Source organism: Sus scrofa, chromosome 18 (genome assembly GCF_054392235.1).
Source record: "Sus scrofa isolate SSC_HxYL_T2T_F1_AM1 chromosome 18, Sscrofa_HxYL_maternal_Yorkshire_Landrace_v2.0, whole genome shotgun sequence".
NCBI lineage: Eukaryota > Metazoa > Chordata > Mammalia > Artiodactyla > Suidae > Sus > Sus scrofa.
The window spans coordinates 21,054,500-21,080,220 of record NC_139400.1 but is presented as its reverse complement, the minus strand read 5'-3'; the positions used below and the strand labels follow the sequence as shown (position 1 = coordinate 21,080,220).

The 25,721-nt window shown below is 43.2% G+C and overlaps 1 protein-coding gene and 1 long non-coding RNA gene across 39 annotated transcripts in view; one reads left to right on the top strand and one right to left on the bottom strand.

Annotated features, from left to right (window-relative positions):
* Positions 1–25,721, bottom strand: part of DGKI (diacylglycerol kinase iota) — a 474,617-nt gene that overhangs the window by 19,351 nt on the left and 429,545 nt on the right. For 32 of the 38 annotated variants that reach the window (XM_021079007.2, XM_021079008.2, XM_021079004.2 and 29 more), the window contains 2 exons: positions 4,488–4,525; positions 341–461 (listed from right to left, as the gene is read on the bottom strand). In XM_021079007.2, the coding sequence (XP_020934666.1) occupies positions 341–461; positions 4,488–4,525 (159 nt within the window). Of the gene's footprint in view, positions 1–340; positions 462–4,487; positions 4,526–12,719; positions 14,120–25,721 lie in introns of those variants that run through there. The other 6 variants (XM_085005385.1, XM_085005386.1, XM_085005388.1 and 3 more) reach the window with 2 other exon arrangements.
* Positions 1–25,721, top strand: part of LOC110257584 (uncharacterized) — a 170,833-nt gene that overhangs the window by 43,580 nt on the left and 101,532 nt on the right. The gene's annotated exons all lie outside the window — the stretch shown is intronic.

The window sequence follows — 25,721 nt, the reverse complement described above, 5'->3', positions numbered from 1 at the left end:
TAACCCACTGAGCGAGACCAGGGATCGAACCTGCAACCTCATGGTTCCTAGTTGGATTCGTTTCTGCTGCGCCACAATGGGAACTCCTGATTTTTTTAATTCATCAGCCCCCAGAATATCCTGCAAAGACCTTGATAGGAAAATTATTTCTATTAATTGCTTGATTAAAGTGACCCACATATGTCAGGGGTCTGCAAACCCAGCAGCTCTGAATAAGTGAGGAGAGTCAGCAAGAGCTGGAGAGTATTTCCGCCCTTCTGAGGCTAGCCGGGAGGAAAGCGGGGTAGACACTGAGTCTATTTCATGGATAAGTGATCCCTGGGTGGCTGTGCCTACTCACCGTGGTCAAGGATATATTTCACAATCTCCCCGTTGCCGGTTTTAGCTGCGAAGTGAAGGAGTGAACAGTGGTCTGGTCCCTGAATTAGCAGGCTGCCTCCGTTTTTATAGCTTTCTATTAGCTGCAAAAGAGACATAGGAAAAGCAGCTCAGGCAGAGTCCGGAGCAAGGACAACAGCAATCTGGCGATACGAGTAAGGCAGCAAACCACAAACGTCCCCAGCCTCAGAGGACACAGAGAAAAGGCAGAGAGAAGCAACGTTCCTGGGTTGTGTCATTATGCACACAGTTGGCCCGCGTCTCAGTTCCTAACTCCAGGGAGGGTCTGCGGTGTGGACGGCCGAAGGAAGTGAAAAGATGCTAAATGACTTGTTTCTTTCTTGCGTCGTTTTTCTTTTCTGGGCACAGGCCTCTGTCCCAAGGGAATCGAGAGTGGAGAAGACAATAAAAGCTTCCCCGTGTTAGCTCAGCGTTCTCTTGAGTGAAAGAACAATTAGGTCTCCAGGCAGGAAGAGCTTCATAGCTCAGCTCCTTTCCCGTCCTTCAGGTTTTCTTGAATCTCAAATGACCTTAGCTACCGAGTATAGAAGCTGCTTCCCATCTTTCAGAATGAAACCATGGCTCATGTGCACACAGCAGACACACACACACACACACACATGCCTGGCTCCCTCCTCCATCCAGCTCTGTAGCCCAATCCACATGCTTTCTGACAATTACCTACCACAGACCCAACAAGGCGGGAGAGGATCCATGGTATGTTCAGAGCATGTAGCGGCAGACTCCTAAAAGCCCTCAACTATGAAAACAGACTGGGAAGAAGCAGATTTTGAAGCCCAAGAATTAGGCGGCTCCATGCGGGCACAGTCTAAGTCTGAAACACTGAATGTTATGGAAGGTGTAAATGGATCCTCTGTTCGCCAAAGTGCAGGGTATCAGAACAAGAGGAGCCTTTCTGGACTTGCTAACAGGTGGTTCTAGGACAAATGAGAACCACATAATCCAGCAGGTAATAAACAAGAGGAGGGAGTTCCAGTCGTGGGTCAGTGGTTAACGAATTCAACTAGTATCCATGAGGTCACAGGTTGGATGCCTGGCCTCACTCAGTGGGCTGAGGATGTGGCGTTGCCGTGGCCTGTGGTGTAGGTCACAGACAGGGTTCAGATATGGTGTGGCTGTGGCTGTGGTGTAGGCCAGCGGCTGCAGCTCCGATTTGGCCTCTGGCCTGGGAACCTCCATATGCCATGAGTGTGGCCCTAAAAAAAAAAAAAAAAAAAAAACGGCAAAAGGAATGTCTTCCACCAAGAAGTTAGCACAGCATTATACAAAATCAAACAAATCACATAGCCAAAGAGGGTAAGCCCGTAGTCTCTGCATTCATCAAATACAACCACAGAACCACCCTGTGCCAGATGCCAGGGAAACAAAGATGAGTATGACTTGGCCACTGGCCTCCAAGACCTCACTGTCCACGGAGGAGACCAATGTATGGAGACTCCCACAGAGATGGAGGGAGCCCAGGGTGCTGGGAAAGCCTAAAGGAGGGGATGGGAAAAAGTCACGGAAAACTGCCCAGGAAACTGATCCAACGGGAGTCGTCGGATCCAAGTAAGGCGTATATGAGGGTTTCCTGTCTCAACTGTAAAGCAAAGGAACAGGAAGAAGTAGGTACCCGTCTTCCACAAAAACCTCAGAGGCTCCTGTTGTGTTCAACTGTATGTCTCACAGAGACACTCCCATTCTGGGGGAAGATCCACAGAGGATTCGGCGTCACAGAGCAGCGCAGACCCAGTCCATCAGCTGCCGTGATTCAGCCCTGCTGTGTGGTTACAGACCCCGGCAATGCGACGTTAGCGCGTGGGCGCTTTAGGCAGCCCAGGTACGCCAGCTACTCAGGACAGCCTTATTCACTCTGGGGTGATCCTGGGTCTTGTGTGTTCAGCTCACTGGTCCCTTGGGGGCGGGGGGAGGGGGGCTTGCCCCACCCGACCTCCCCGCTTTCTCCTCCCTCCCTCCCTCTCCTCTCCGCTCTCTTTCACACACATGCGCACACAGTTTTATGGTTCACATTCACTGTATTTTCTACATGGGATAGAGAAATGAAAGAAGAAAGGGAAGAAAAGAAAAAAAGTGAGAAAGCAAAGTCCTAAGTTCCTATGTTTCACTTTTCAGCACATGAGCTGTTCTAAAGTCCTTTCTTAGCCTTTTTGTAATTATCACAGGGAATGTAAGGAGACAACCATGATTTCCCGTCTCTCGAATAATTAAGTACAAAAGACAAGCGTGGTTGTGGTCCCAGGGACCTGGAAAAATCCGCTGCCTAGACAAAAAGTCTACGTAAAATAAAATGAAAAGGTTTCAAATGTACCACATTTTGCGAAGTATTCTGGTTCCGTGGCCCTGCGAGGGCCGGGATCAGGTCTTCACTCAGGCCTCTCTTTCCACAGCATCTAATGTAAGGCCTTGCAGGGAGTACAGGATAGGGCTGGCTTAATGCACTGCTGTCACAGGTAAACGGCTTAGAGAGCCCTCTTCTCTTGTGGGGAACAATTCCTAATAACACCTGCTGAGCAGAGTGGCCCAGGCACCGTTTCAGGATTGGGTGTCTAAGGACAGCAGTTTATCAAGATGTTGGCAACCTTCCCACCATTTGTTTTCTGATAGTAACCTGTTAAAAACGTATCACAGGAGTTCCCGCTGTGCTGCAGCCAGAAACGAATCCGACTAGGAACCTTGAGGTTGTGGGTTCGATCTCCGGCCTCGCTCAATCGGTTAAGGATCCAGCATTGCCATGAGCTGTGGTATAGGTTGCAGACGTGGCTTGGACCTGGCGTTGCTGTGGCTGTGGTGTAGGCCAGCAGCTGCAGCTCTGATTCGACCCCTAGCCCGAGAACCTCCATGTGCCACGGGCGCAGCCCTAAAAAGTCAAAAAAAAAAAAAAGGTAGCACAGAGGTTTCTCAGTTGGTTCAAAATATGTGCTGCAAAAGAAGTTGTAGTCGAGGGCCCGGTCTCTCTGCTTTCTCAGTATTGCGATGCGCTGTCCTCCCTGAGTAAGGCAGGGCCTCTGCCCACAGGTGGGTGAACACCCAGTGTGGGTTCTACCAGGATATATGGGCACTCGTAAGTCCTGATGCCTGAAAATAACGTGGGACCAAATAGAGCTTTGAGGGTATTCACAGACTCTTATACAAATATTTGCACCCCCTATTATGTTTAGCTTATTGAAGAAACACAAATTTAACACCACACTGATAAAACAGATATCATTCTAGGGTCCTTTCTATGTAACAGGATCCGTCTTAGAGCTTTACATGAATCTTACATTCAATGCCTCGGAATAAAGCAAAGAGAGGGGCAAAATGCTTCTATTTGACAGAGGAAGAAAAAAACTTATAAAAAATTATTGTATCATAATCATAGATCATTTTATCAATGAATGCATTATTAAACATTAACAGTATTGGTAAATAAAAAAATTTAAAAAAAGAAACTGAGGCGCAGAAAGAATGGTAATTATGCAAAGGAGGCCCTACAGTGAATGGCAGAGCCTAGACTGGAACCCAGGGCAGTCTGATGTCAAAATCTGCATTGGCTCTCGAGGTAGCAGTGACCACTTCCTTCCCTCTGAACTAGACTCACCAGAAAACATGAGCACAAACATTCAAAGTGGATCAGGCAGGATCTTCTTTGGATTAACAGTGATCCCCCAAACTTAAAAAATGTTGGAAGATCGAGACTCGGGTCTGGAGAATGTATTCCTAGGTGTTGTCCAGGTAATTCTCACAGATGCATTCTCTCTGAAAAGAAGCCTATAAACTTCAAATGGCAGCTTCCAGAGAGCAGGGGTCCCGGACACTATGCACACTGGCTCATGGGGACATGCATCCGTTGTAACTAATCGAGGCCAATGGCACAACGCCTTGGCATAGAGCCTCTGCTGTTAGACGTGCAGATGCTGTGAAGACCCCTCTCACCCTCTCTGCTCAGTTCTCAAGACAGAGTCCTTCCTCCTTCGTTTCAGCGAGCACAGGCGGGGGTGGGACGGATGAGAAATGATACGTGGGGTTGTGACAATTTGGTGGGAAATGACGTTGGTTTCAAGGTCTTAAAAAGAATCACGCAAAGTTCTGGTAGGAAGATATCTTACCTTCATAAGATCACCAGCTATTACTGCCTGCAAAATTGCTGTGGAAAAAAAAGAGATGTCCCATTAGTAGAAGACTCTCTCATTAAAATCTTACAAAGGGCTGGTAAGCCTCCATGTGGGCAGGGCCCGGGGAGGAGAGGCACGCCTAAGGCTGAATCTTGGAACAGACTCCGGTCTTCCCTCCAGCCCTTCCCTTCCGGGTGCTCATTTCATACATCATTCTAGAGCCTCCCTGCGCCCTCTCTAGCCCAGGTACAGTCAAGAGCGTGTGAAATTTAGAGAGATACACATCGGTTCCAAATCTTAGCCCTGACGCTTACAGACTGTGGGACAATGGACAAGGTATTGAACCCCTCTGAGCCCGTGCCCACAAGTGTAAAACAGCATGTCTGCATCCTCTAGGATGGTCAAAAGGATTAATTAAATCATACGAATGTCTTAAATCATATAAACGCACGCATTGATGCAGAGGGGGTGCCTGTTCATGACTGTTTCTGCTCCCTTCTTTCCAGTTCCTTCCGTCTTGTCCTCTTGGGGTTCAAAAGGCACCCGTAATTTTGTGTGTTTTGTAATGATAAACATAGGTCTACTGCTGTGGAACTAGGATTAGAGACAGCAAGGAAGAAACACATTGTAATTATGTCCTGAAGGAAATAACCATGTGTTGGGCACATAATTCACTGGCGATTCTTATAGAAAGAACTCGACGAGTCCTAGGTAACCTAAACTGTTTGTAAGACTATGTAACTCAGGGAAAAACAATGTAAGTGCATGTATATTCCTGTGGGGTGTAAGGGAGGAATGAGAAAATGTAACTGGTAACAGGGAAGAGTGCAGGAGTGTCTAAGGACAATTATGGTTCGTGAAGGGAACATTTGCATTAAGTCAAAAATGGCCCCTTTAGAAAAAGAAACACCTTGATTCTAAAACTCAAAAAAATAGATTATTTTAGATGTTAGGTCACCGAAAAAATGAAAATTATTTTCAAAAGTGTCATTTTCTTCTTGTTGTTCGAGAGACCCTCAGAGTTAGCCAAAAATGTAGTACCATGTCGTTCTCGACTGTCACCGAACCAACGCCCTTGAAGTTGTTGTCATGAGCAATTACAAGCCCCGGGTGACCAGAGGCAAAGGGCCACCAGCATCTTAGACTTGGTCACCGGCCCGGGGCTGAGTGCCTTCTGTGTGACGCAAGCAGAAGCCTCAAAAACCTGTGGAGATGCTGAGGGTTGCTTGCGCACGGGAGCAAGAAGAACTCAGGAAGAATGGAGACAAAAGAACAGGAAAGAGAGAAGACAGTTGCTTCTCCATAACAAGCTGTAGGCAATAAACTCTCTTCATCTCCCTGTGGCTCCCAGCACAGTGTTCTTCCTACATTATCAATGCCTAAAAATCAACGGAAGCAGAGAGAAAAGGAGTGAGAAGGCACCAGAGATCGAAATAACAGAAGGGGGAGTTCCCATCATGGATCAGCAGTTAATGAACCCGAAGAGCATCCATGAGGATTCGGGTTCGATCCCCGGCCTCACTCAGTGGGTTAAGGATCTGGTGTTGCCATGAGCTGTGGTGTAGGTCTGTAGGTCGCAGACACAGCTCAGATCCAGTGTCACCGTGGCTCTGGCGTAGGCCGGCAGCAACAGCTCTGATTAGACCCCTAGCCTGGGAACCTCCATATGCCTTGGATGTGGCCCTAAAAAGACAAAAATAAAAAGAAAGGGAACGAATAAGATGTTATGTGTCTAAAGAATCTAAGAAACATGTGTCTCACTCTTGCTATTAAAGATGGGACACGGGGCTTCAGAGTAAAGCGATTCTCTTGGGGCACAGAGCCAACGGTGGCCCAGTTACCACCATATGCAGGTCCCTGGAACCAGGTCCCGCCTCTCTCCAGCACCCTCTGGAATGTCGCCTCGTAGCGCTAGGCTAGGCTCTATGCAGCCTATAGAAAACGGAAGAAAATGGTCTTTATCAAAGGTTATCAAGCTTACAGACTTATGGAAAAGGCAGTGGATGGGAGTCTGAGTCCCATCTCTGTAATTTGCTAGACACATAAACTGAAGTCATTCAAGTGTTTTGAGCCTACTTTCTTATTTGTAAAATAAGGTTGCTGGCTGCCCCGGTCACCTTTCTGCAGTAACGATGAAACCCAGAAAGTGCTTTGCAAATAGGATGTACTTCTGAGAGAAGGGAGAGTTCAGAGTGCTTCTGAAACGGTACATAAGTACAGGAAAAAGACATACAAACGCTTGAGAAGGAGCCTGGCAACAAGGGTAAATGGTGTGTGAAGTCAGGCAGACATGTGTCTGTTCGTAGGGACCCATCAGAGCTGAGGCACAGATAGAGGAGCCGGCGGGATGGCCGTGCTGAACCCCAAGCTGTCAAGCCTACATCGGGGGACACGGAGGGAGAGCAGGGGAGAGGATGAGCAATTGCAGGTCAGGAAGGACGAATCACTTGGGGCTTTCATAGTCCAGGATGTGGTCTCACCTCCGGTGGAATATCCACCTGGGAAGAAAGAAGGTTAGAGAAACTGCCTGAGGGCGCAGCTAAGGAAGAGCCTGGAACTTTGCACAAAGAAGTTCATACCAGTGGGGAGCCTACATTTTCAAGACCATCCTGAAACATGTCCCAGAAATTTAAAAGAAATAGAAAAGGAAAGAATAGAGGAGCGGGAAAAGAAAAAATGAATCTATTGAAAGCCCTAGTGAATAAAATTTGGTGCATGTAAATCAAGACGATGAAACAATTCCCCAGGACAAAGACTACTGAAAGGGCACTAAAATACAGGAATGAATGAACGCAGGAAGGACGGAGAGCTGGGCAAGCACTAACGGGCTTGCTGCAGAGTTCAAAGGATTGTTGGAGGAGGTGAAGTCTAAGCTGACTCTACCATGGTAAGTGGATTTAATTAGCATAAAAAAGAGCTGGAAAATCCTTACAAGAGGAAGGGAGCATATGAACAAGGACCTGCTGTCTGAGGGGCCCTGGGGGAAGTTCTGCATTGTCACACCTGAGGCTGGGTTGTCTTAAGTCATTACTGAGGAGTTCCCCAGGGACCACTCCAGTGAGAGCTTCTCTCCATCAAGAGAAGGCACCTGGAGTTCCCATCATGGCTCAGCGGTAATGAACCCGAGTAGTATCCAAGAGGACGTGGGTTCGATCCCTGGCCTCGCTCAGTGGGTTAAGGATCCAGCATTGCCGTGAGCTGTGGTATAGGTCACAGACATGGCTTGGATCTGGTGTGGCTGTGGCCAGCAGCTGTAGCTTTGATTCGGCTTCTAGACCCCTAGCCTGGGAACTTCCATATCCCATGGGTGAGGCCCTAAAAAGACCAAGAAAAAAAAAAAAGTACTTCAATTTTTACTCCATGAGTAATGGGAAGCTATGGAGAAGTTCAAAGTCAATCAAAGGATTATATCAGCGTCCTGAAGCAAGCCAGCTGGATTCTGCCCCTCCCCTCCTGCAAACGGAGTTAGGACCTGCTCTCACTCACTTGCTCCAGACTGCTCCCATCCTAGAAGCTTCCCTTGCTACCTAAGAATCGTTCACAGGCATTTTTATTTATGCCTTTTGCTTTCCTACAGAACCCAATTTAAAGTCCCCATGAACAAGTAGAAGGACATGTAAAAGAATCATAACCACCAATAATTTCCAAAGGTACTGGAGCTGGAAAACATGAATATTTATTTTGAAGGCAAGCAATACACTCGAGGGGAGCTATTATGCAAACATGATGAGGCCCACGGCCCTCTCCTCTCTGCAATTCACGTCCTTCCGCCTGAACACTGTTGTTGTAAGATTCCCTCTGCATAAACAGAACCCGGATCCATTAGTACTCAACTCCGGATAACAACCTTTTGAAAGATGAAGCTTAAAAACAAATAACAAGTTGTTAGGATTACTGTATTATTCTCTATCATTCCTTCAGCTCTGCGCTTGCCTTCTTGCCTTTTCCTAAACCCCTTCATGCCGAGGAAACAAATGCTGCCAAATTCAAATGAACGAGGGAAGTCAACGAAATCAGCGGGAGCAGGTGCAAAGTGAGCATCCTGGACAATGAAATCACTTCAACTGCTACAGGCAGACAGCAAGGTGAGAGGGTAGGGAGCTAAAAAGTCCGTCCGTTTTAGAGGTCAGAAGTTGAATCAGATGTTCACAAGAAATGACACTGTGCCTTCCAGTCAATTGTTGGACACAACACGCCCTGAGACAGAAAGCCGGAACGGAAGAGTCAGGACTCACGGGGCAGGAAAGAAGGAAGGACTCACCACCTTCCTTCTCACAGCCTCTCTTTCTAAAGCCTGGATGTCCTCACATATCTGTGCATGAAAGGAAAAATGACTCCTATCGCCTGGAGTCAGGATCAGGAGCAAACAGTCCACGGGGCCACTGGCTGGTGCCCCTGCTCCTGCCATGCCTGGCTCTGTTGTAGGCTGTGGGGATAAAAGTGTGCCAGGTAAATGCCGTCCTCTCAGGGAGCTGATGTTCTGGCAAGAATCCATATCAGGAAGGGATGTACTGTGATGAGTCTAGAATCCAACTACCTGAGTTTAAGTCTTATGAGCACCCTTACCCAGCTGTCACCGTGGGCATGTTAGTTCCACCAGGTATCAGCGCTCTCATTAGGAACGTAAAGCTAAAAGCAGTTGTTTTGAGACTCTGCCTGGCACGTCAGCTCAAAAAAACAGCGGATCCGACCACTGCGGTCTTCTGTGTAGAACACCAAGGAATGCTGATGTCTTTAACAGCACTACACAGAAATGAATCACTTCTTATCTACGAAACGAGAAGGTCAGACGAAGGCCAATTACAGCTCTAGAATCTGGCATATGACTACTTCCAAAGGAAGAGTTTAAGGCTGTGAATTTTGCTTTGCAGCATAGTTTTTTACAAATAAAAAGGACACAGATCTTGGCAAAGGCCACCTAGATGTTTATAAATCTCAATAAATCAACTAAAATAACTACATCGTACACAAAGGGTCACAACTCTGAGCACATGTGTCTATTTAAAATAGTCATCTTTAAGTTCAGTTATATTTCAGCTTTTAAATTAACATTCTGTTGCGGAGTTGTCACTTGCTAGTAAGAGCCATCATCTAAAGCTTTTTTTAAAAAAATGGTGGAAGAAAAAAAAAAGTAAAAACAAAAACTGTTGAACAAAAAATGGCTTGTGGAGGCCCAGAGGGGAAAATCAGTTGATTGATTGAGAGCCATAAATACACATCTGGCTTTGCCAAGTTTTGCACAGCGTTTACTCTTAAATACTTACATCTGTAAAGCAAGAATCGCAACATAAAACTAAGGCTGCAGAAGCCATCTTCTACGTCTCAGAGCTCTCTCTGGCCTTAGTCTAACCCTCTTATTTCACAGAAGCGGAGAACGGGGCTGCAGAAGTCCACTGACTTCTCCAAGGTCACAGAGATATTCAACAACCCAGCTGAGACACAGAGGGACCCTTGTTTCCTTTATTGCATCTCTTTTGTATTCGCTTTCATTGTTTCTGGCTCTGAAGTCAGAGTCCCCTCCTCTACGCTGTTTCTCCCTCACCTTGGAGCAAGCAAGGCAAAAATAAAAACAATTCAAATCAAAGTTTCACAAAGGCATCCCATACAACATGAAGTCGATTTGTGGCTTTAGGCTCCAACTTTGTATGCCAAAGGAGACACTGAATAACAAGCCTCCCCAGGGCAAATGTTGCATTCATAATTCCCTGATCAGACCATGACTGGTGTCTTTATCCTTTTCATTTATTGCTTAGCTACCAGATAGTCTGTACGGTCAGCTGCCCAAGGGCTGGCTTCTTGGAGATATGTATATCTGCCTAGCTTTTCCTGTAGGTTCTTTATCAGCAGCATTCTGTCCAGTTTTTCCGTTGTGTGAGCAGCCCACCATGGTGTGTGAGCAACAAACTGTGAAGGCTTAGCTCCCCGAAATGGAACGTAATTGTCAAACACGGCAAAAGTCATCCGACATCCATCGGATGGAGTGGATAAGGATCCTGAATTATGCTCATGAGTCAGGAAGGAGGAAGCAGCTCATGAAAGTGACTAATACGATTTTCCTTAGACCCACTGAACGAACTCAGGAAGAGGGGAGAGAACGGAGGAACGGGGGATCAAAAGACCTCTGCATTTTAATCAAGGCCTAGAGGAAGCACTGACGATAAGATACGCGTTACTCGTTCACAGCTAAGATGCTAAGCGTTCCTCATAATACAGTAGAACAAATTCAAGTTGATTCTTACAGTGACACACAAGTCCGTGTCAGTTCCCCAGTTGTTGCAGAGCAAACCATCCCCAAACACTGTGGCTTGAAATGCAATTACTTATTTTGTCCAAAAGTGCAATTTGGACTGGGTTCAACAGCAACAGTTGTCTCTGCTCCACCTCCTGGAGTCAGTTGGGGCAGCTTCCGGCTTCCAGGACACTTCAAAGAACCACTTTCTTCTTTTTTTCTTTTTTCTTTTTAGGGCTGCATCTGTGGCATATGGAAACTCCCAGGCTAGGGCTTGAATCAGAGCTGTAGCTGCCGGCCTACCTCACAGCCACAGCAACACCAGATCCGAGCCACATCTGTGAACTACACCACAGCTCATGGCAACGCCAGATACTTAACTCACTGAGCAGGGCCAGGGATCAAACCCGCATCCTCATGGATACTAGTCAGGTTCATTGCCACTGAGCCACAAGGGGAACTTCCAAAGAGCCACGTTCAAGATGATCACACAGGTGACTGGCAACTGGGAGCTGGAGTCAGCTGCAAGCTTTGATTCCTCTTGCATGGGCTTCCATGGGCTGTGTGGGCTTCCTCCTGAAAGGGCAACTAAGTTTTGAGAGCAACCACTCCACGGGAGCCCTGTGGAAGTCACCTTGACTTGCAAATCACTTGGCTCTGATACAGTCTTAAGTTTGCCCATATCCAAGGAAAGGAGACACCCCTTAGATCTTGATGAAAAGTAGGTCAAGGTCATGTTGCAACTAGAAGGTGGGGGGTGGGAGATAACGATGTGGCTATTTTTGGAAAATACAATCTGTCACGTTCTACAAGTGCATCACGATGTGCCTGGAGTCAGTAAACTGGTTCCGAGTTTGCCTTAGCGTTGACCATGACCTGTGTCACCTATGGGAGTGTATTCTGCATACATTGTCATCTGCTTTACATCATGGGTGTCTCAGCTGATAAATTAAAAAGACGGAGAAGTGTTTATGTGAAGGACCAGCTTTTTGGAGCAGGAAGAGGAAAAGCAAGTAGAAGGTTTTGCCGACAACTCATTCGGGTGGGACCGAATTAGCAATTCTCTGCAAGGTGAGCTCTCTTTAATCATCAGATGTGCGAAGAGACTGCTCCCTGCTCCTCCTTCTCCAGTCAGGCAGACACAGAACACTCTGCCGAAATACGGAGCAGAGGGGGTACCGAGCACACATCTCCCATATTTTGTCATCATCTCCTCATCCTTGGGGTGAACGTGTCAGTGGCATCTAAAGGCCAGAAAATGCTACTGTGGTCTAGTCCTCAAATACCACCTGTGCCAAATCCCTCTTTAGAGCGAGCCATGGGGGATGGATGACACAAATAGGTTTCCTTTCTCTCTAATGACAGAGTTAATCCTCAAAGTCAATTAGTCCCTGCGAGTTGAATGCAGGCATGTATATGGGGTTCCTTCCATCTGCTGTAGCAATCTTTCTGAAGCTACTATTACCATGGAAGAGGTTTTCTGTTTGGAGAAAAAACCAAATGGTCCCCACCTCCTGGCAGAAAACCTGTACCTTGCTGCCAGAGGACCAAGACGTGCTCCTTTCAAAAACAGTTAGTTCCATTTCTCTTACACACCACTGGAATTAACTATAAACAGAGCAGGAACCAGATGTCTTTCCCATAAACGTCCCTTTTGTTTATCTCTTGTTGTGAAATTGTTCTCTGGTTGTTTTACATGTTTAAGTTCCATCTCTGCAATTAAGCCACAAGCACAGAGACTGTGTTTTAAAATTTTTTCCTCTTCGTTTTATCCATACTCCACCTTTTAGTGAAAACTCTGTAGTACAGGAAGTACATGAAGTGTTTACTAAATACTTGGTTGATACTTAGGGCCTGGTGATTCAGCTGGCTATCACTGCAATATTCTTCAAACTCTGCGTCAAGGAAGACACTCTAAGGAATAGAAGAAAGCCCACTTTGTTGGCCCCTGTTATATCTAGCAGTCAATTTTGGAGTTGAAAATATTTTCATATCTCTTCTGGGTATAAAATGGTGTTTATTTATCAGATGCAGTGAAATCCCATTGAAAGTATCTCAAGAAACCAGACAATTTTTACATTATGGGTCAAATCAGAGCCTTACACTAAACAATCATGCATGTCACTTCCTAGAACATGAGTTAAAACAAATTCAATAGGTTATTTAATGTGCTTTGGGCACTGGGTTAAAGAGGACAGGTTGATAGGTCCATGGGCCAGCGGGGTTCATATTTTTCCATGGTCAGAATATGTTACCTTCCACCATATGTGCTAAAAAGTCACCGGAGGACAAGAGAGGTTCTTGAAAAAAATCTTCTTGACAGTTTTCACCACTCAAAATTAATGTTTTCTCTAGTGATGACAGATTAAGATAACCGTTGTTGGATGAAGTGGATCAACATACTTTTTCAGGCAGTACCATCTTCTAAAGTAATATCCAATAGCTCCTACAAAGCTAGGAGAATATAAATGCAATGTTATAGAATCCTATCGACTACTTTTGTTCAATAAATGCTAAGCTTCCATCAAAGAGGACTTTTTTCTTTTTGTAACGGGTTTTCATCTGATTGCACCTTCCGAAACTTATGAACCCCAAATGATCCTAGTACACAACAGTAATTCTCTCTCTTTCTTAACGTCTGAATAAAATCATACATATTAAAATGCTTAGTGCACTGTAAATTGTGTAAGCCATGGAAGAGATGAAAAGAAAAAGTTTGAGTCTTCTGCAAAAATCCTTCATCCCTTGAATGCTGAGAGAATTTAATTTAGACAGAGGAACTTTGTTTATTTTTTGCTTTCCCGGCCTTTGGATGATAAAGCGTAATCCTGAGAGGGTAAGGGGACTGGAAGAACTAATAAATAAAGCCCTCGTTAGCCTCCCAGACAAGAGGAAGGGGCCAAGGAGAAGAGGTGCTGCCGCTGGCCATGGGTCCTAGTGACTTCTACCGAGGATCGTCAAGACAGCATCGGGGATTTGGTTTTATCCCTTCCCTCCACGTCAGGCTGGCATGCTTCCTGTGATGGGTCTCCTTGAATGCGTTTGATGGATTTCAGCAGTGTCCTTCAGGGCCTCTAAAAGGAACTTAGGTTGAAAACGTGTACTCATATTTCATTCGGTGATAGCTGCAAGCAGATCTGACGGGGCCTGAAAGTGATGGATGATTATTGGTTTTAACCAAATATCAAGACTGCGTGGGAAATGGTGTTTAAGGCCAGGATCCAAGTACAAACGAATGTCTCAAAAGTTCAAGGAGATGATAGGTTTATGGGTCATTCGGTCACCGGGATGTCCGGTAAGTTCCTTATCACTGCCTAGCAGCGCGCTGACCACTGCGTTAGATGGAGACTTTTATAACTGAGAAGGAGAAGAATGGGTTTGGCCAAAACACTCCTCCCTGGAACAGAAGTAAAGCCAAGGAGGAGTTAACAGAGCAAAGGTCACTTTCCAGGACATCCACCAGCAGAATGCACATATAGCAAAATGATGCCACTTTTTAAAAAAGATAAAATTTCTAGAGTCTGTCCTTACTTATAAGGGTAAAGACAGACCCGGTAGCTTGTATTTGCACTTGTGTTTATAATAAAAACATTAATTTTGACTCCTCATATCAGAACAGAGCAGATATTCACTGGAAGCATAAAAACACTGAGCATTTTATTTCAGAGAGAGGAAAAAGTTTCAACCTCCACTTCAACATTATGCAGAGGTGACTAAGCAATATCACACCTTAGACTTACAAAGTAAACGGCTAGTTCTGAAGCCTGCTCAAAGGTTAAGATCCAAAGCAGAAGAGGGCTCAGTGAGTTGAACTTCAGTGATATTTATTAAAGAGCAGATTTTTGCTGTCTGGTTGCTAAGAGAAATAAAGTGAAAATGAAACCTCCATTCTTCTTAGGGATCCCTATACTCTAAAGACAGAAAAGGCAGTCTCCAGAAACTGAGACGTGTGTTCTTACACAGACACACACAGCCCCCGATTGCTAAGGAAGTACCATGACATAGGAAGTGACTGCTCAGGGAGTTCGTTAGAGGTTGTTCAAAAAAGACGATTCGCATCGGCAAAAGAAATGGGAGGAGAGTTTTCTACAGAGAAGACCGGTGGGCAAGAGGCATGGAGGTCAAAGTGCCAAGCCATTTCACTGGACAAAGAGGGTGCTTCCAAGATCCAGAAAGCAATGGAGGCCAAGACACTTATTAAAAAAAAAAAAAAAAAAAAAAAAAAAAAAAAAAAAAACAATGAAAATCATTCAGCAACTCCATTTTCAGAATATAACCTTGGTCGTGATTATCAATCATTCTTTCCCTCCCAGATAAAAAGAGCTTGAACAGAGACAAAAGGGAAAACTGCCGGGAAATCAGAAAGTTGAAGAAGACCGTCTTGGGTGGGTCAGGCTTTCTGAGAAGAGAAAAGGGCTGCACGGTTAATTGGGGAAGATGAGAACCAGAGAGGCACAAGGTCAGAGGAACAGAACAAACAGTCCCGGAACAGTAAGCTTGACAGGATTTTTTGTTCTCTTGTAAAACAGCACTCTCAGAGTTTCCGTTGTGGCGCAGCGGAAGCGATCCTGACTAGTATTCATGAGGATGTGGGTTCGATCCCTGGCTCTCCGTGGGTCAGGGCTCTGGCGTTGCTGTGAACTGTGGTGTAGGTGGCAGACGAGCCTCGGATCCCACGTTGCTGTGGCTGTGGTGTTGGCCGGCAGCTGTAGCTCCGATTTGTCCCCTAGCCTGGGAACTTCTGTATGCCACCAGTGCAGCCATAAAAAGCAAAACAAACAAACAAAAACAAACCACATTTTCTTTCTTTTTCTTTTTTCTTTCTTTTTTTTTTTGCAGTGGCTAAAATAATGGCTTTCACTTCCTAGAGTGAAAGAGGGGCTGGAACAGACCGAGTAAAATTGAGTGGATTCTGGCTGATGACAAATCCCTTTTTCAATAAGCAATGGGGCTTTGCTTTGGCAGGAGAGAAGCTGGAAGCTGCATAATTAAATAATAATGTATTTCGTTGCCATGATAAAGCTAGCAGTGGGAAGGCTGCCTGCAGCATTTACAGGCTTGCAAAGTTCAGTTTCTGTCTTTTCAGAAGGTGGGTGCATGGTGAGGTGTGGAAATAGCAGTGCTGCCTGTCATCACAGCAGAAGTAACAGACTGACACTCAGCTGCAGGAATCCATAGAAAACAGGGCACAGGTGTCACCAAAGTACCTTCCAAAATGGAAGACCGACATTTTTGGTTCTGCCTCCGGTGTTTCACTGTCCACTATTCTCTCCTAGCTCCGAGGCTCAAGTCTGTACAACTAGATGTTAACCCACTCAGCCTGTTCAATGAAGACACCAAGGCTTAAGGGGAGTGCTCTGCCCAAGGTTACCCCACCTGTGAAGAGCAGAGCCAGGATGGTGCCTAGTCCTCCCCAATCCAAGACCAAGGCGCTCGGCTTTGCCTAAAGCGACCATCCATGCTCAAGTGACCATTGCCCAGAATGACACAAGTCTTTCTCTTCCAACTGGGCTGCACTCTAAAGGAGATGTTTCTCTCCAGGGAATTGAGAATACAGCCTTAAAGTCAGAGCTCCATGCAGACAGGATCTAGTGGGTCTATTTATAGAAAAATACATTCCCATGTTGGTAGTTTGGCATTAGTAGTTTCTCTTGCTCTCTCTCGCATTTTTATTCTCCTGATCTCTCTCTCTCTCTCTCTCTCTCTCTTAATGTTTGCAAGCCAACTACATGCCAGGCATAGAGGTGACTGCTTTCCCTCGTTCTCTAACGCAACCTTTAGATACGCAGTATTATTATTATCACCCCCATTTGGAGAGTGAAGAAACAGAGGCTTCGTGAGGTTGACACGGGCTCAAGGCCCCCTAACTCAAGTGTAAGAAAGCCCAGGCTGTCACACAGCGCATGAAAGACTGACTAGAGAGCCGGCTCTCCCAAGCGGGGGCCCCACTTATTTGGCTGCACAGACTGTCAAACAGTACTCTGGTGATGAAATGAGGTCCTCTCTTGCCAACACGTCCCTGCTCAGCCACTAGGGATATGGTTTCAGTTGCATCCCCATGCCCCATACTTTTCTGGCTCTGACGACAGAAGGAGCAGTTCTGGGGAAAGGAAGAGAAGCAGTAATGACCTTGTCATAGGTATTATGTGGAGTTACACTGGCTGGAAGAAGGGCTATTGCATGAAGCTAAGAAAGCCATCCCCTAAAATTCAGAGCATCCAAAATGGACCCAGAAAAAGAAACAAATGTAGAAAGCTGACAAAATGAGCAAGCATTCAGTTGACTTATTTTGAAAAAGAGGAGCTAGACTAACGACTCTTTTCCCAACTCTATCCAGGACGGCACAGGCCGAAGTAGCTATAATATGCATCCTGGGCAAACAGAAATGCACACAGAAAAACTTCTTCTGAGATCCTGAAACATACAGGTTGAAGTAACACATCCAGGATTCATTTTTGAGAGCCAACTGAAAGAGAGTGACAGTGCATTCTACTCTTTTGCACCTGCGGCTCACAATGAGCCCGGCTTAGTCTAAGACTGTGACTCAGGGAAACAGGCACCTGTACCCACCCAGTTCTTTGCAAGAGAAAGCCATCAAAATGAAAAATCAGCTTTAGGTGGAGTAACGGGGGTGGGGGGATTTTCATTGGGTATTAGTAGAAGACAGACAAATGGATTCACAGCAACAATGATGTTTGTATCAGGACTGTGCTACCTTAACTGTCAGTGTAACTCGGTTATATCGGTAGCAATCTAATCCAGATCGCATTCTATAACATCGAAAGCGTGAATAAACACAGTAAAATTTTAAAACGAAGTACAATTCAACGCTTCCTTTCCCCTCATGGATGACTACCTGGGAACCAAGCCAGTTATTTCCCACTCCCTTTTTCAACACTTACCTAGAGGATAAGGGATGTGTCTGTAGGAATGAGATCTAAGAAAGCTTCATTTGTTGCTGGACAATCCATGACAAAACCGATGGGCTGACCTCTTCTTACCCATTCACTTACAGGCAACCCAGGAGGGTTCGCCTCCCTCCCTTCCTAATGCTCTCCTTTTTTCTCTTACTTTCTCATTTTGCAATGTTTTAAATGCATTCATTTAAATGTTCTCTGAGGCCAAAGGCAATCTGAAACAAAGCCGTAGGTAAATCTTAGTAAAGAATACCTCCCCCCCTCCCAACACACACAGGCATCTATAATAAGGTTTCAAAAGATAATTAGATAATTATCACCAACAAAGCATTCCAAAGAAACCAAAAGGATCAAAGGATTTTATAGTTACAGTCAATAGTCAGAATTAATAAGGGGGAATGAGAGGGAATAGTAGGGTCAGGAGAAAAAAGTAATATAATCTGATTTTGCAAAGTGCAGGCTAGAGGTTGGTTTTGCTTTGTTTGCTTGTTCTGCTTTGTTTTTAATCAGCAGTGATGGTCTGTTTTCCTAGGAAATGTGAAAGACCAGCCAAGGAAAAGCACGCTGTCATTTTTGTTCTTTTCTTTTCACACAGCCTTTGGGGAGCATGCAGTGAGACCCCCATAATAGGCCCTCTTTCAGCACATGAGTAACCGAATTTCTTTGGAAAAGGACCAGCACTAACCTATCTTCTACACCACAGAACAATGTTAATGAGGCTACAATGGATCTCAAAGACGTGCATTGAAAGTTTCTGTTTGCTAACACCACATACTGCAGCAAATGCAACAGTGAGGCGTTGATAGAATCAGTTCTGTGCCAGGACACAGCACAGAATGGGGCAACATCTCTATTCATTGAGTGCAGAGTTCAATAAGAAGGGCGACACCACCCATGGGGAAAAAATTTGGAATACACTCAACAAAAACAGTCTATGAATAGGGAAGGAGAAATCATGGGCATTTGAGTTGTCAGAAAAATCCATTATTGTTTGTCCGTAAAATGGATGGAGGTGGTTCCAGAACATGGGAATTAATGAGCCCAGAGGAGGGACCTGAATAAAGGACAAGAAAGGTGGTCTGCCAGAGACGGTGGGAGGGGACATAAACCTCACGGCTTTGTGGATCCGAGGGAGCGGTGGTCTCGAGAAGGGCCCGTAAGCAGGGAGCAGAAACGATTCACTCAACAACATAAGCAGAACCAGGGTGAGGAAGACCCTCAACGAAGAGCACGAAAACGCTTGAATCCAATTAAAAAGCCGATGGGGGATTCTATGGTCATCAACTGCATCTGACGCGAAACCAAAAAACGAGCAGCTTTGCCTGAGCCAGCCCACGGTCACGGCAAAGTGGCATATGCTGTGATGGCCAGTACTGGAAACTTTTCCTAGCGAGGCAATTAGAGATGGGCAAATGTTTCCATCTGTCTCATCATTTGTTTACTTAGCACATTTTACTCATAAATAGCTGATGGGAAATCAAAGGGAAAAACACCCGACTTCCTTCATCCAATCTACTCTTCCGGTCATAAAGTCATCGTCTTTCCATGTAACAGTTCCGTAAGGAAACAGCTACTTTTTAAAGAATTCTACCTTTTTAAAGAATCAGTGCTACTGCCGGGAAATGAGATCCTCCTTCCCTGATTATGGAAGTGTGGCGGTAACAGAAGTGGACCGAGAACATATCTTTAAATTGTTCTTCTGTGTTGAGGGTACTGCTCACAGGTACGAGAGGAAAAAATAAAAACCTTATTTTTTAATGATCAATACCCCCTCAATAATTATGAGGTCTCCTTTTACTAAAAAGAATCAAGATTTCCTATCATATTAGCTCAAAACATAGCTGTGCTACTGAGAGACTGTGTAGACGGGTAGCTAAGAATGGGATCTGGATCTAGAGTATCTGAGTTCGAATCCAAGGTCTAATCTCACCAGTTATACATGTGACCTTGGACAAGTCACGTAATAGGTTTCCTCATCTGTGAAGTAGAAATAACAGTAGTGCTATGGCTGTTGTGAAGATTAATTATATATAAAATATTTAGAGCAGCTGGTTCAGCATACAGTAGTTTGGTATGACCCTAACATTATTTAACCCCACTAGCCCTCAACAGAACATCCCTTAAGCCATTGCCTGGAACTTACTAAGCTTTAATAAATACTGACCTTTCTTTTACGTACACCGAAGAGTATTTTACGCCAAATAATTTCAAAGGAGTAGCTGAAATTATTTTTGCTAAAATACAAGGATCCAAACCACTAATCCCTCCAACCTTTGTGTCTCAAAAATCAGTTATTTAGTTTTTTTCCATTTCAGAAGGTATAAAAATTTTAAAAAACTATAACTCTCAAGATTCATAACTTTTAATGTGAATAAAAATGAATATACGTTTCTCTTCTTGATGATAAGGGGAATGAGATACACTGAACTTTCTTAACAATTTAAGCTAAAATACTGAATTTAAAACATCAGGAAATGTGGGAAGGTGGTGGTAACAGGTGCAGCAGACTTGTTGAATATTCCTGAGTGTCCATATACAAACTAAGTAGAAGAACCAAAAACACAGAGGCAATGATTAAGACCAAGTGAGATGTTCTTACAAACCTCAAAATTATGGGTGGCTGGAGAGCAGCCACTAACAGCCACATGAACTGTCCTTTATTAACCTCTGTGCAAGGATGGAGCTGAAAAGAGGAAGCCTCAAAAGAGCCAACAGGTGTTCACTGAACAGTAGAGTGGGCCAGTGTGAGAACAGATACAGAAACCATCAGAAGCTCTTCCCACACCCACGGCACATAAATGCAAGGGTCCCCAGAATGGACTAAAGTACCCAGAGCACTGCAGCCCCTGGGAACTCTTAGAACTGATCATCCAGGGTTCCCCCTCAAGACAGGACACAAACTGCAGGTCAACTTCTAAGTGGAACACACACAGAGCAGAACAGTGTGAACAGGAGTAAAGGAAAGAGGACTGGATAAAAGCGAGGATAGGGATCAAAGCTGGGGAGTCTGAGAAAGCAAGGAACCATGTTTTTAACAGTACATAAAACCAACTGAAGAAAGAGCTCTCGGAAGTCAGAAGAGCTAACAAATATTTTTCTAAAATTCAAAAAACTAATTTCATATAAAATAGCAAAAAAGGGGAGTTCCTGTTGTGGCTCAGCAGGTTAAGTACCCAACTAGTATCCACGAGTATGAGGGCTTGATTCCTGGCCTCACTCAGTGGGTTAAGGATCCAGTGTTGCCATAAGCTGTGGTGTAGGTTACAGACACGGCTCGGATCTGGTGTTGCTGTAGCTACAGTGTAGGTCAGCAGCAGCAGCTCCAATTTGATCCCTAGCCCTGGAACGTCCATATACTGTGCCTAAAAAGAAAAAAAAAAGGAGGTAGAATATCGCATGAAGAAAACAAGAAAGAAGAGAATAACATTCCTACAGACAATGAATGTGTACTACAAAGACCTGCTTTAAAAAAAATTACGTACCATTTCAAAGAATTGTATAGGAAACTCCCAAACTCATTCTATAAGGCCACATGATATATCACCCTGATACCAAAACCAAAGATAGCACAAAAAAAAAAAAAAAATTACAGGTCAGTATTACTGATGAGCATAGATGTAAAGATCTTTAACAAAATACTAGCAAACTGAATCTAACAATTTATTAAAAGGAGCATACACCATGGGCGAGTTGTGCTAGGGGTACAAGGATTTTTCAATATCTACAAATCAGTCAGGGTGATACACTGCATTAACAAATTGAAGAACAGAACCCATACAATCATCTTGACAGATGCAGAAAAGGCTTTTGATAAAGTTCAACATTCATTTGTGATAACAACGCTCCAGAAAATGGGCTTAGAGGAAACCTACCTCAAAGTAATACAGGCCATATATGACAAATCCACAGCTAACATCATTACCAACACATGAAAAAGAATAAAATACATAGGAATAAACCTACCTAAAGAGGCAAAAGACACGTACTCTGAACACTATAAGATGCTGATCAAGGAAACTGTAAATGACACAAACAGTTGGAAAGATATGCCATTTTCGTGGACTGAAAGAATCAGTATTATCAAAACGACAGTGCTACTCAAGGCAATTTACAGATTCAACACAATTCCTATCAAATTACCAATGCTATTTTTCACAGAACTAGAACAAAAAAAAAATTTAATTTGTAAGGAAACACAAAAAAGTTTGAATAACAAAAGCAATACTGAAAAATAAAAATGGAACTGGAAGAATCAGGTTCTCTGACTTCAGACTATACTATAAAGCTATAGTCTTCCAAACAATGCTACTGGAACAGAAACAAAAACAGAGACCAATGGAACAGGATGAAAAAGCCAGAAATAAACCCACAAACCTATGATCAATTAACCAATGACAAATGAGCAAGAATATAAAATGGAGAAAAGACAGTCTCTTCAGTAAGTGTGCTGGGAAAACTGGAGAGCTACATGTAAAAGAATGAAATTAGAACATTCTCTAACACTATATACAAAAATAAACTCAAAATGGATTAAAGACCTAAATGTAAGACTAAATACAATTCCTAGAGGAAAATTAGGCATACAGTCCTCGACAAATTGCAGCAATATCTTTTATGCTCCAACTCCTGGAGTAATGACTATTTTAATAAAAACAATACAAAACAAAAAACCCAAATGGGACCTACTTAAAAGCTTCTGCACAGCAAAGAAAACCATAAACAAAACAAAAAGACAACCTATAGGATGGGAGGAAATATTTGCAAATGATGTGACTGACAAAGGATTAATATCCAAAATATATAACCAGCTCATAAAGTTCAATACTGAAAAAACAAATAACCCAAACAAAAAAAATGGGCAGAATACCTAAAAGATATTTCACCAAAGAAGATATACAGATAGCCAAAAGGCGCATGAAAAGATGCTCAGTATCACTAATTATTAGATAAAGCAAGTCAAAACTACAATGAGATATCACCTAACACTGGTCAGAGTGGCCATCATCAAAAAGTCTTAAAAATAATAAATGCTGAAGAGTGTAGAGAGAAAAAGGAACACTCCTACACTGCTGGTGGGAATGTAATTTGATACAATCACCATGGAGAACAGTAGTTCTTAAAAATTATTTTTTAAACTTTATTAAAAGTTTAATTTAAAAGTTCCTTAAAAAACTAAAAATAGAGCCATCATATGATCCCACTCCTGGGCATATATCCAGAGAAAACCATAATTCGAAAAGATACACTCATCCTAACGTTCATTGCAGCACTATTTGCAATAACCAAGACATGGAAGCAACATAATGTCCATCAACAGAGGAATGGATAAAGACAATGTGGTACACATATACACTGGAATATTACTCAGCCATAACAAAGAATGAAATAATGCCATTTACAGCTACATGGATGGAACTAGAGATTGTCATACTAAATGAAGTAAGCCAGCCAGAGAAAGATATCATGTGAGATCACTAACATGGGGAATCTAACAAAAAATGATACAAGAGAATTTATAAAAGAGAAATAGACTCAAAGATTTCAAAACCAAATTTATGGTTTCCAAAGGGGAAATGCCGGGAGGAGAGATAAATTCAGAGTTTGGAATTAACATATACATGCTACTATACATAAAATACGTAACAAGGAACTATGTTATAGAATAACATTTCTATAGACAATGCAAGTGTATCACCAAACTTGCAAAAAAAAAAAAAAAAAGTAGTAATGTGGTAGCATTTCAAATGAGCTTAAAGGCATTAGTAAAGTGACATATAATAAACAGCTTGAATCAGAATAACTCATAAATGAGGTGGCATAACCCAACAAAACACTAGAAATAAAAGAATAAACTGTTTTGCAAGTTAACACTGAACTACAAAGAAAACAAGCACAAATAAATTCAACCAATAAAGCCATAAGAAAGATAGAATATCTGGTATCTAATATAAAGAAACTTTTAAAAATTAAAAAGCAGAAAGGGATAAAAAGAATATGAGAGAAAATGGAAAATGTTAAAGAAGGTAAAACATACACAATTAATTCCTGAAGAAGAAAGCCAAAGCAAAAAAAGCAGAACAATTCAAAAACACTGTTCTCAAATTTAAAAAAAATAATAAACAATAATAAACTCTGTTACTAGAGTAACGTCTCAAACTGCTCTACAGCCAGTCTTAGTCTCATAAAAATGCTAGACATTAAAGTAAAATATCCTTTGGGTATTAAGACCAAGAAAAGTGACTTTTATAAGGAGAATATTACCATCAGACTTTCACAGCAATGCTTTAATGGCAAGAGAAAAAGGCACTATTTGAATATCAAGGAAAGAACATGTACCCCAGGGAGCCTGTAAGCAGCACAACTACTTTTTTAATGATTTTAATTTTTTCCATTATAGTTGATTTAGAGTGTTCTGTCAATTCCTACTGTATAGCAACATGACCCAGTCATATATATATATATATATATATTCTTTTTCTCACATTATCCTCCATCATATGCCATCATAAGTGACTAGAGATAGTTCCCTGTGCTATACAGCAGGATCTCATTGCTTATGCACTCCAAAGGCAATAGTTAGCATCTGCTAACCCCAGACTCCCAGATCCTTCCCACTCCCTCCCCCTCCCCCCTTGGCAACCACAAGTCTGTTACTCTGAGTCTGTGAGTTTCTTATAAGCACAACTAATTTTCAAGAGTAAAAGACACACACTGCTATTGCATAAAAAAACTATTTTCCTAAGAAATCTACTAAACACTGTGGTTCAGACAACCGAAATAACTACAGAGACGTTTACCTAAAGACTAACGATGAGCATTCACTAGTTACTTTTACAACTAAATCAAAAATGATAAAAGGGAGAAATCTTACCACGCAGTGGCTATATGATCTAAACATCAAGATAATATAAACCAATAAAAATGAAAGAAAATATAGGTTTCAATAATCAAATTGAATGTGGTAATATTCTGAGAATATGGTATGATAAACTTTTAAGGCTGTGTACATGCATGTATATACACATACATACACATGTACACACACACATATGGATACATACACCCTTAACCCATATAAAGCTATCTTAGCTCTGATCACTCAGAAACAATGACCAACACTGTCTCACCCACTGTCCAAATTCTGGTCTTGAAATACTATTTCCCATTAGAAGGATCTAAGAGGTTTTAGAGAAATGATGTCCAGGACAAGAAACACACAAGATGAGCCTGAAGCACCTTGTCATGTGAAGGAAGTTATCTAAGAATATCAGGGCAATGTTAGAAGTCTTAAAAGCCAACCGGAAAGTACTCCCTTTAGCCAAAGATAGAATACTTTCAACTTCAATAAGAATAAGAAATGCGGCGTTCCCGTCGTGGCACAGCAGAAATGAATCCGACTAGGAACCATGAGGTTGCAGGTTCAATCCCTGGCCTTGCTCAGTGGGTTAAGGATCCAGTGTTGCTGAGAGCTGTGGTATAGGTTGCAGAGGCGGCTCAGATCTGGTGTGGGTGTGGCTGTGGTGTAGGCCGTCAGCTGTAGCTCCCATTTGACCCCTAGCCTGGGAACCTCTAAATGCTGTGGGCGTGGCCCTAAAAAAGGGAAAAAAATAATAAGAAATGCAGTGCACTGAAGCTCATATGCTATATGAAAATCTTAATTTAAAAGACATTTTAAAAGATTTAGAGCTCCCTCTGTGGAGCCACGGGATTGGTGGTGTCTCTGGAGTGCTGAGATGCAGGTTTGATCCCAGGCCTGGCACAGTGGGTTAAGCTGCAGCTGTGCTGTAGGTTGCAACTGTGGTTCAGATCCAATCCCTGGCCTGGGAACTCTATATGCCATGGGGTGGCCAAAAACAAAAAAAAAAAAAAAAAAAAAAAAGGAAAAAAAATTGGTCATTTTATAAGGTGAAGAGGAATGAATTAATTATCTTCATAACCAGATAAATAAAAGGACCGACTCAAACATTTACTCTGTTTTTTTTGGAAGGAACTGTGTCCCTGAGTAACCCAACAGTGGAGAATATGACGTGCCTCTTTATAAAATGATAGAATTAGACAAATCTCAGTGATGGCATGTCACCA